At 35.7% G+C, this 11,773-nt stretch overlaps 1 protein-coding gene and 1 long non-coding RNA gene across 2 annotated transcripts; both read left to right on the top strand.

Annotated features, from left to right (window-relative positions):
* Positions 1-1,282: 1,282 nt before the first annotated feature.
* Positions 1,283-11,447, top strand: LOC136066225 (rab escort protein 1-like). Its single transcript, XM_065770193.1, has 8 exons — positions 1,283-1,336; positions 1,439-1,655; positions 1,747-1,822; positions 2,751-2,946; positions 3,907-3,987; positions 4,332-4,424; positions 10,502-10,582; positions 10,927-11,447. Exons 1-8 carry the CDS (start codon positions 1,292-1,294, stop codon positions 11,020-11,022), a joined length of 885 nt encoding a protein of 294 aa, XP_065626265.1. The 5' UTR covers positions 1,283-1,291; the 3' UTR covers positions 11,023-11,447.
* Positions 5,655-10,328, top strand: LOC136065852 (uncharacterized). Its single transcript, XR_010627473.1, has 3 exons — positions 5,655-6,063; positions 9,335-9,530; positions 10,223-10,328. It is a non-coding gene; the product is annotated as an uncharacterized LOC136065852 (long non-coding RNA).
* Positions 11,448-11,773: the final 326 nt, after the last annotated feature.

Raw genomic sequence — 11,773 nt, 5'->3', positions numbered from 1 at the left:
TTCCTCGGCGTGGGCCTTGGGCCTGCTACACGATGGGCCGAGGCTATCAGGCCCACGGGCCCCACAATAGCCCCTCAAAACCCTGCTGCATGTTCCCTCGGACGGGGAGGAGGGTTTTGATACCTGCGGGCCCTCTAGACGAGTCGCCCCACTTCGGTTCGTGTTAATGCTGGCGACTTTTCGACTGCCCGATGCGCGTTTTTGGCGTTTCAAGACTTAATGTGTGCCCACATTAAATTTTGGCGACACCACATTTCCCACTTTAACGGTATGATGGTAATTGTTCGGTGGGGATCTCCTGCTTTTATGGGCAAACAGTTACATTTGGGGAACCTAAGGGGGAGTATAAGTACCTGTTTGAACCGCCTGGTTTCCTCATTTTCGCGCTTACAACCATTGATGCATATGATTTGAGTCTGGTTCAACTTGCACACTATCTGAAGAGCGTCGTCATAATTCTATAAGTCTTCTTCTTCCAGTAACCCCAAATTTTCCTTGGTTCTATTCCTTCTTTTCTTCTTCTGGAATTTTTAGTCGTCCTTAGGGGATGGGTAAGTTTAAGAAGTTGGTTGAGTCCGTCGAGATGATGAACAAATTTATGATTGACTATGGGATACCCAATAATGTGAGTTTGAAGTACTGTGAAGAAGGGGAGTGGTACATTAGGAGGAGAGAGGGTGAAGTCGTGATCCCGATAGTCGCTTTCGTAGAGGGAGGGATGAGAATCCCTATGAGGCCAGTGACTCTCAATTACCTTAGGCATTTCCGCCTGGCTCCTACTCAGTGTGCCGTGAATGTATTTAGAATATTAGGGTGTGTAGATACCCTGAATGAGAAAATGGGGCTGAGACTGACTCACCACGATGTAAACTGGTGCTACAACCTTCATCACCTGAGGGGTAAGATGTACTATATGAAGACAAGGGATGATAGGGTTCGTCTCATCCAGTGTCTTCCTGATTCCAATAAGGGGTTGACCCAAGATTTCCTCATAGTGTCGGGGGAGTGGCACAACGGTTTTCATTGCCCAACAGTAGAGGGGGAGCCAGGTAGGGTATTCGAAGTAAGAGACAATCTAGGTTTCAGTATTTTCAAGTTTTATAACTGTATATCCGATTTGGTTGATTAACCATAGGAGTTTCACTTTTCTTTTCGCAGATCCGCACGCCTTTGCACGTCATTTCCACCTGGTTAACAAAGCGGATTTGGAAACCGTTCTTAGGTCGGACCTTTTCCTGAACGAAACTGATAACCAGGTCAGAGCTGCTCATCAAAATCTGAAACTTCTAATATGCAGGTTCTGCGAATGCCAGTAATTGCTGTACTTATGGACAAGGTGCATAGGGTGTTTTTTATTTTTTTAAATTGTGTTTATTATAAAAGCTTATTATGGCTATCTGTATTAAATTTATCTTCTCATTGCTTGAAAATTTTGCAGTGTACTGGGCATTATAAAGGAGTTAGATTATCTTCTGGTCAAGACTTATTCAGCCATCAGCTAATCCTGGATCCATCCTTCATAGTTCAGTTGCCATTAGCTTCATCTCCACCAGGTCTGGGAAGTATTAAAAGGAAAGCGGCGTGGGGAATATGCATTACAAAGAGTTCCTTAAGGCCTGAAACATCGAATTTTCTGGTGGTATATCCTCCTAGATGTAAGATCAAGTTCTAGTGCTATTACTGTTCTTTGTTGAATGAAATAAGGAAGAGAGAGAAAGAGAGACTGACTTTTTTTCCTCCCTCTAGCTTTGTTCCCTGAACAGGTTACATCAATTCGAGCTCTCCAAATTGGTAGCGATTTAGCGGTTTGTCCTTTGGGCATGTAAGTTATGAGCTTTTGAAGATAATTGTTAATCTGTCTTCTGTTTTTAATGTTTTACCAATGAGTATATCATAATGATGGAATCTTTGGGAGGTTGTGCATTTCAATCAGGAAGCATTATGTCTGTGCCCAATATAACAATATAGGTCTGTTGCAGTAGGAAGCATGTATAATTTGTGTAGGATCCACAAAATTTTGTCCTCAGTTGTTTAAGTCAAGGGTGCAATTAAGTCAACAATTAAGTCAATCCCCTCTACACTCTGACTTCTCTAAAGGAATATTTCATTTTTTTTTTAAGATTCCTACTCAAACTAAGAAAAAAAAAAATTTAATTTGAGTACAAATATTTTTTTAAAAATTTAATATTCTGTTAGAGAAGTCACGGAGTGAGAACGCATGGATTTATTTATTGCCTTTATACAAACCCCTAGGGAGATTTGGTTTAATTTACCCTAAATTAAATTTTGATGCGATCCTGATTTTGCAAGTGAGCATTGAATGAAGGTTGCTCCTAATATGAGAATGTTTATAAGAATATATCATGGTCCTGTTGTTTGAATTAGTTGTGATGTCCAACATCCTGCTTCCTGCTTCCCCCCCAACCCCCCGGCTTCCCCAATAAAAGAAAAAAATGATATAAAAGGAGAAGCCGTATTCTTTTTTCTCAGAATGTGATTGTGTGACACAAATATTTAATTAGAAGAATGCTGTTTTTTACACTGTTATGATTTAAGGAGTGTTGCATTTGGCCTTTGGTTATGATGTGGGATACATGGTGTTAATTGCGGAGAGATGTGTACTATAATGTTGCTGAATAATTGATTATGGTTATTGACTCCTTTTTCTCCAAGCTCATGTGACTCTAGCATTAATATATGGATTCCCATGGTGAAATGTGTGTTGACATTGTTCCCTTCTCTTTTTTCAGGTTTGTAATATACTTTTCCACTTTGTGTCATGATGCCAACCAAGGTGAAAAGTTACTAAATGCTGCCATGGATTCTCTTCTCACACTACCTGAGTCTGCACATCCTGAAAGTAGTACAACAGTTCACAGTGAAAATTCAGCAGAAGAAAAGCCCACCGTACTTTGGAAGGCGTTGTATATTCAGGAGCTTACCATGGTTTGCTTCTCAGCAGAAGTCTTATACTTTTAGACTCTATTTTATAGATTATGATGTTATAGTTGTACAGAGTATGTGCATTTGATTTGTCCCCCCCTTCCCTCTCCCAAAAGAAGTAGAAAAACCCCTAACCCTAATCAGGTTGAACCTCTTCACTACCTGAGTCTGCACATCCTGAAAGTAGTACAACAGTTCACAGTGAAAATTCAGCAGAAGAAAAGCCCACCGTACTTTGGAAGGCGTTGTATATTCAGGAGCTTACCATGGTTTGCTTCTCAGCAGAAGTCTTATACTTTTAGACTCTATTTTATAGATTATGATGTTATAGTTGTACAGAGTATGTGCATTTGATTTGTCCCCCCCTTCCCTCTCCCAAAAGAAGTAGAAAAACCCCTAACCCTAATCAGGTTGAACCTCTCTTTTTGAGGACCCTTGTGGGATTGATGCTGTAATTTACATATATGCCTGCATTAGGCCTGGGGGATTATCACTGATAGATAAAGAGATCACTTTTTCTTTTCCTAATTACATGGAATAAAAATAGATATATAATGGGTGCACTGTCTTTTTCTCTTCATTAAAATATTTCAGTTACTTATGGAAATAATAATAATAATAATAACAACATGAGGATCAAAATGAATAAGGTAAACATGCAGATAGGATAGCCAATGTGCTTTAGCTCAAATAGCACTTCCTCCTTGCACATGTATGAGATGGAGGATGAGGTTGTGGATGCAACTCACTGAGTGCTTTTGTAATGAATAAAAATGAAAATTAAACACGAGGAGACTGGAGAGGTAACCTAATGGATAGGACTTAAAAGCCCTAAAGGATAAGACTTCAGAGCTTATGCATGTTGACCTTATTGCTGAAACCTGCAGTAAATGTGATTTGTGTATGTCTAGCATTATGGTTGACATGTGTTGCAATCTGATAAGCATTTTATGTTGATTCCAGGACCACTTTGAATCTATCAGCTCCACTCCCATGCCAGATGGAAATCTTAATTACAATAATATTTTGCATGCAACTTTGAAGGTATTTTATCTTTAATTTGACCTTCATAAAGTTTCATGTTTCTTCTTACCATGTATGAGTTGTGGTACTTCTCAACATTACTACAACTTACTTCATAGCATAAGCTAGTCTGTTTTGGCCCTTTTGGGACATCCCCCATGCAATGAAAGTTCGGGAGGATAAATGAAACAAAATAATTATGTAATCGGATGACTATCTTTCATTGATTGTATTTTTTGTTAATGGTCTCTCTCGCCTTTTCTCTTACTTGTCTTGCCATAAGTTTAATCTATTGAGGGATTATGCTTATTTTCATATGTTGACTTACTGACTAGAATTTGGTGGTGGTTCTGGTACTTTGGCAGCTATTTCAGAAGATGTATCCCCTTGAAGAAGTCTTTCCAGAGACAGCCTCGCCTGAGAATCCTGAGGATAATAATGAGTTCAGTCTAGAGAGCTAACGATGCTTTGCTGGACTTGATGACATAATCCATCTTACCACGGCTATGAATCATCTTATTTTGCCCACCAATGCTTTGGCTGCAGGAAATTGCTAAACCTTGGATGGTTTGAAATGCTGCTTATTTTACTTGAAAAAGAGAACTTCACAATCAACAATCTACTTCCTCAAATGTTTTTGCAAATTTCTGTTGTATCATTTAAAAAAAAAAAAAGGAAAAAGAAACAAATGCAGATCTAGTTTTTTTCATTTCAGAAACTGTTATACCATTATTCAACTCTACATGAACTGCCCAACGGTGGCTGCCGTGGCACCTGTATTAAAGTGTAAAAGATCATACATGCATACATAGTGTGTGATTATTGGTAAATAAATAAATAATGTGCAAATTATTGATGTGGTGAGTAATTATTAGTAAATAAAAAAATAATATTATTGGTAAGCTCAGACAAGAACTAGTAAGAAGTTGGTCACAATAACACTTTATAAAAATATTGTAAAATAATTTATAGCCACGTAAATTTAGACTAGAGCTTGCTCTTACAATAAATGAAGAGTAAGTTTAATGCTACGAACTTTTTCACAATTTTGCTATATGACAACTCCCACTATTTCATTTCCATCGTTCAAGACTTGTCATGTAACAAAGTTGTCGAAAAATTTGTGCTACTGGACTAACTCATAAATCAGACCGACACAACATCATGGTTAGGGTTGTAAATGAACCAAGCTGTTCATAAACAGCTTGAACTTGACTCGATAAAAAGCTCGTTAATGTTTGTTTATTTATAAATAAGCCAAGCTTAAACTTTAGTTTTAAGCTTGTTTAATAAACGAGTCGAGCTCAAGTAAAAAATATTGTTCATAAACAAGCTTGTGAACACTAAGGTTCGATACAAAAGTAACAAAATAAGTTAAATTCAGGCTTATTTATGAGTTTGATAATAAAATTGATATGAACTTGACAAATAAACTCATATTTTTCTAAAACTTTAATTAATTATAAATTGAGATCACTTATCCAAACCAAATAGGCTAAATAATAAACTTGATATAAGCTTGATAATATATTTATGTTGGATCTCAAGCTCAAAAGCATGATATTGAGCTTAAGTTTGGACTTGATATTGAGTTTAAATTTGGCTTGACTAACGAATCAAGCCAAGTCAAGCCGAGTTTATTCTTCTATACTTAATAACGAGTTTAACTTTGAATATTATTTGTAGGCTTGTATTAAGCTGAAGTTAAGTGTGAACGTTCTATTTTTGCGGTCGTCCCGAACTTGAACATTCATTACTCAATCTCACTGTGTCTCTCTCACTCTGTGGTAAATCTTCTTAGCTAAGGCCATTAATCTCTAAAACTTCTTAGCCAAGGCCATTCATTTTTTGCTTCTTTGCTTGTACTTCAAAAACCTTGTTCTCGAAGTATATCTGTCTTTTGTTTTCTCAGTTCTCTCTCTTTCTCTTCTATAAAATGAGAAGAAGAGAGGCTTAAGGATACGGGTCTTCTTTGTTTTATTTGTTAGGTTTTGAGTTTTGTGCATTTGGGTGTAATGGGTAATTGGAAAAATCGAAGAATTTTCTGTGAACGACGAGCTCCAAGGACGCCTGTTTACGACACTGTACCTCCTCCAGGTTACTCTTTTTTTTCCTTTCTTTTTCAAGATTTTAGTCCTTTTTGTGAACTGGGTTTTAGTTTTTTTGGTATTTTTCTTGATGGGTTTTGATCTGAAATCTTAGTTACAGTAGTTTTTTTTTTTTTTTTACTAGTTTCTTGAGTTTGTTTGTTATTGTTGTTCTGTTTGGTTGCTAAGAAAATGTTGGAATAGTTAAGATATTGAATTTTTATAAATTTTATGTCTTTGGAATGTTTAGCTATGAGAGAAAGAATTAAAGAAAGTAATAAATGAAAAAGAAAGGAATAGGAATTGTCTTCTATTTTTTTGAATAGATACATAGCGTAGTTTTACACAGCCAAATCTATATCAAAATTGTAGAATGTTTATTGTGAATTGGACATTACCTATATTAACAATTATGGCATTTGCATTCAGTAATCATTAGAAGGATGTAGCCAGAAAGTTTATTCTCATCTCAAAATTATATCTTTTGCAGATTTAATTTAATGCCACTGAAAATTATATGCTTTAATACACATTTCCATTTATATATAGATTCCTTGGAGCATTTGTGTATTTACGGACTTTCATTTTCTTCAACTGCTGATAAGATTTCTGACTAATTAAAGTTATACTCTGGTCTTGTCGGGAGGACCGTTGGAGGTTGGACTTACCTTATCATTTTATAGTAATTTAGTCATGTTGTCACCTTGTACATTACTTACTAAGATTAGGATATTGTCCACCTATTACTTGCTGCTAATTGTAATTAATCCTTGATTTTCAGATGGAATAAATTCCATGGATCTTCTAGTTTTGGTCATGCGATTTTGTCCTTAATAGGTTTAACTAGCTGGTTGAAAACCATAAATCACTCCCAATTTGTGTCCTCTTTTGTCTGTCGCTAAGTATTCGTCAACAAAAGCAATAATTTTTGTGCTATAACAGGTGCACCCTTGATAATAGAATGGACAGTAGACACTGACCTTAATCATATTTTTTATGCATGTTGGTGTGCCTACTGAGTTAAGCAGTAAATAGAATTGAAGGAATTTTAGGACTTGTAACCATGAGAATTAAATTCAAAAGGCTTTGGGATTTGGGTAGGGTTGGCTATAAGGAAGATAACCACGTTTAACCAAGCACTAATAGGTAAGTAGTTATGGGGGTCTGATGGGGAGGGTAGCTATTCTTGGAGATGTGTAGTTGCTGCTCAATGTGGGGAATTGGGAGATGGTTGGTCTACTTTGGATGTGCATAAGCCACATGGGTGTAGTCTTTGGAAAAGAGTTAGAGCGGGCTAGGACAAGTTCTCCACTTTGAATTAGTACAAAGTTGGGAATCCTGGGGGATAAGGAAGCTTCAGTGTCCTCTCCATGGTGCTCTAGAAGGGAGGACATGATTTCTTTTTGGAATCTCATGTTCATCCATAATTTCAATGATTAAAGGGAGTACAAATTTCGAATCTCTTATGGATTCATTATATTCTCATATTTCTCCTTCTAGAAGGGCTGATTGCATGAGATAGGTGATGCAAGACAGAAGCTTTAATGGGCTTTAATACTAATTTTGATGTAGGGTCTTTAAAAATTTCAACACTGAGTTAAGGTTCTCGATAATATCATGAAGAATTCTTCAGTAGGGTTTGATGGCTGTTTGGTGTTAAGATAGTGAATGGAGAGAAACTTTCTTCTAGATGGTTGTGTGATTCTCATGATATTCTGCATATGTTGAACATTGTTCATTGATTTCAATGCTACATTTCTTTTCCTTAAAATAAATTTATTTACTGATGAAGAAAGTTGTTCTAGTTCATGGGGTTTCTTGTTCTCCTTTTTTCATATATATTCTCAACTCATTTTGTTTAGTTAGTGGATTCTTATCAGAAACAATAATGGATCTTAGTGAGCTCATAAATTGTTTCAGATCTAGTTTTTCTTTTCATTTCAGAAATGTTATACCATTATTCAATCTACTGAACTCCCAACGGTGGCTCCGTGGCACCTGTATTAAAGTGTAAAAGATCATACATGCATACATAGTGTGTGATTATTGGATAAAAAATAAATTATGTGACAAATTACTATGTGGTGAGTAATTATTAATAAAAAAATAATATTATTGGTAGTCAGATCAGAACATAAGAAGTTGGTCACAATAACACTTTATAAAAATGTTGTAAATATAATTTATACCAGCGTAAGATTTAGACTCAGAGACTTGCTCTTACAATAAATGAATAAGATCTAATCTACGAAATTTTTTCACAAATTTGCTATATGACAACTCCCACTATTTCATTTCCATCGTTCAAGACTTGTCATGTAACAAAGTTGTCGAAAAATTTGTGCTACTGACTAACTCATAAATCAGACCGACACAACATCATGGTTAGGTTGTAAATGAACCAAGCTGTTCATAAACAGCTTGAACTTGACTCGATAAAAAGCTCGTTAATGTTTGTTTATTTATAAATAAGCCAAGCTTAAACTTTAGTTTTAAGCTTGTTTAATAAACGAGTCGAGCTCAAGTAAAAAATATTGTTCATAAACAAGCTTGTGAACACTAAGGTTCGATACAAAAGTAACAAATAAGTTAAATCAGGCTTATTTATGAGTTTGATAATAAAATTGATATGAACTTGACAAATAAACTCATATTTTTCTAAAACTTTAATTAATTATAAATTGAGATCACTTATCCAAACCAAATAGGCTAAATAATATATTCCGTTAGAGAAGTCACGGAGTGAGAGAGCATGGATTTATTTATTGCCTTTATACAAACCCCTAGGGAGATTTGGTTTAATTTACCCTAAATGAAATTTTGATGTGATCCTGATTTTGCAAGTGAGCATTGAATGAAGGTTGCTCCTAATAAGAGAATGTTTATAAGAATATATCATGGTCCTGTTGTTTGAATTAGTTGTGATGTCCAACATCCTGCTTCCTGCTTCCCCCCCAACCCCCCGGCTTCCCCAATAAAAGAAAAAATGATATGAAAGGAGGAGCCATATTCTTTTTTCTGAGAATGTGATTGTGTGACACAAATATTTAATTGGAAGAATGCCTTTTTTTACACTGTTATGATTTAAGGAGTGTTGCATTTGGCCTTTGGTTATGATGGGATACATGGTGCTAATTGTGCAGAGATATGTACTATAATGTGTCTGAATAATTGATTATGGTTATTGACTCCTTTTTCTCCATGCTCATGTGACTCTAGCATTAATATATGGATTCCCTTAGTGAAATGTGTGTTGACATTGTTCCCTTCTCTTTTTTTAGGTTTGTAATATACTTTTCCACATTGTATCATGATGCCAACCAAGGTCAAAAGTTACTAAATACTGCCATGGATTCTCTTCTCACACTACCTGAGTCTGCACATCCTGAAAGTAGTACAACAGTTCACAATGAAAATTCAGCAGAAGAAAAGCCCACCGTACTTTGGAAGGCGTTGTATATTCAGGAACTTACCATGGTGTGCTTCTCAGCAGAAGTCTTATACTTTTAGACTCTATTTTATAGATTATGATGTTATAGTTGTACAGAGTATGTGCATTTGATTTGTCCCCCCCTTCCCTCTCCCAAAAGAAGTAGAAAAACCCCTAACCCTAATCAGGTTGAACCTCTCTTTTTGAGGACCCTTGTGGGATTGATGCTGTAATTTACATACATGCCTGCATTAGGCCTGGGGGATTATCACTGATAGATAAAGAGATCACCTTTTCTTTTCCTAATTACATGAGGATCAAAAATAGATATATAATGGGAGCACTGTCTTTTTCTCTTCATTAATATTTTTCAGTTACTTATAGAAATAATAATAATAATAACATGAGGATCAAAATGAATAAGGTAAACATGCAGATAGGATATCCAATGTGCTCTAGCTCAAATAGCACTTCCTCCTTGCACATGTATGAGATGGAGGATGAGGTTGTGGATGCAAGACTCACTGAGTGCTTTTGTAATGAATAAAAATGAAAATTAAACACGAGAAGACTGGAGAGGTAACCTAATGGATAGGACTTAAAAGCCCTAATGTATATGACTTCAGAGCTCATGCATGTTGACCTTATTGCTGAAACCTGCAGTAAATGTGATTTGTGTTTGTGTAGCATTATGGTTGACATGTGTTGCAATCTGATAAGCATTTTATGTTGATTCCAGGACCACTTTGAATCTATCAGCTCCGCTCCCATGCCAGATGGAAATCTTAATTACAATAATATTTTGCATGCAACTTTGAAGGTATTTTATCTTTAATTTGACCTTCATAAAGTTCCATGTTTCTTTTTACCATGTATGAGTTGTGGTATTTCTCAACATTACTACATCTTACTTCATAGCATAAACTTTGCTGAAACCTGCAGTAAATGTGATTTGTGTTTGTGTAGCATTATGGTTGACATGTGTTGCAATCTGATAAGCATTTTATGTTGATTCCAGGACCACTTTGAATCTATCAGCTCCGCTCCCATGCCAGATGGAAATCTTAATTACAATAATATTTTGCATGCAACTTTGAAGGTATTTTATCTTTAATTTGACCTTCATAAAGTTCCATGTTTCTTTTTACCATGTATGAGTTGTGGTATTTCTCAACATTACTACATCTTACTTCATAGCATAAACTAGTCATTTTTGGGACATCTCCCACGCAATGAAAGTTCGGGAGGGTATGAAACAAAATAATTGTATAATCGGATGACCGGATGACTATCTTTCATTGATTGTATTTTTGTTAATGGTCTCTCACTCTCTCTTTTTCTCTTACTTGTCTTGCCATAAGTTTAATCTATTGAGGCATTTTGCTTATTTTCTTATGTTGACTTACTGACTAGAATTTGGTGGTGGTTCTGGTACTTTGGCAGCTATTTCAGAAGATGTATCCCCTTGAAGAAGTCTTTCCAGAGACATACTCGCCTGAGAATCCTGAGGATGATAATGAGTTCAGTCTAGAGAGCTAACGATGCTTTGCTGGACTTGATGACATTATCCATCTTATCAAGGCTACGAATCATCTGCAACCTATTTTGCCCACCAATGCTTTGGCTGCAGGAAATTGCTAAACTGTGGATGGTTTGAAGTGCTGCTTATTGTACTTGAAAAAGAGAACTTCACAATCAACAATCTACTTCCTCAAATGTTTTCGCAAATTTCTGTAGTATCATTTAAAAAAAATGAATAAGAAAAAGAAAAAGAAACAAATGCAGATCTAGTTTTTTCTTTTCATTTCAGAAATTGTTATACCATTATTCAATTCTACCTGAACTACCCAACGGTGGCTTCCGTGGCACCTGTATTAAAGTGTAAATGATCATACATGCATACATACAAATTCTTGTAGGATGTCACAGAGTTTTGTAATTTATTTTTTATTTTTTATTTTTCATCTAAGGACCCATGATAGATTTGCTGGTGTGATTTGATTGCATTTCATATATGTAAGTCATTGTTATTATTTGATAGTAGGACTCCATGTTATGGTTATAGTGGGCAGTGGTTGTGTTAAGACTCTAAAATGAGGCGAACGGCACATTTTTTTTTCCCCCTAATTTAAAAAGATAATTCCTGCTTCAGTTAAAATTGTTTGATCCATTTCACCTGGTTCAACCATCTTAACTTTGTTTCTGTTTTGGCACATTCAAAAGTAACTGGCCACATTAAATAGACAATTCTTGCTTCAGTTCAATTTCACCTAGTTCAGCCATATTAATA

This window comes from Quercus suber, unplaced genomic scaffold (genome assembly GCF_002906115.3).
Source record: "Quercus suber isolate HL8 unplaced genomic scaffold, Cork oak 2.0 scaffold_28, whole genome shotgun sequence".
Lineage (NCBI taxonomy): Eukaryota > Viridiplantae > Streptophyta > Magnoliopsida > Fagales > Fagaceae > Quercus > Quercus suber.
Note: the sequence above shows the minus strand (reverse complement) of the source record. Positions and strands in the feature narration are given on the sequence as shown.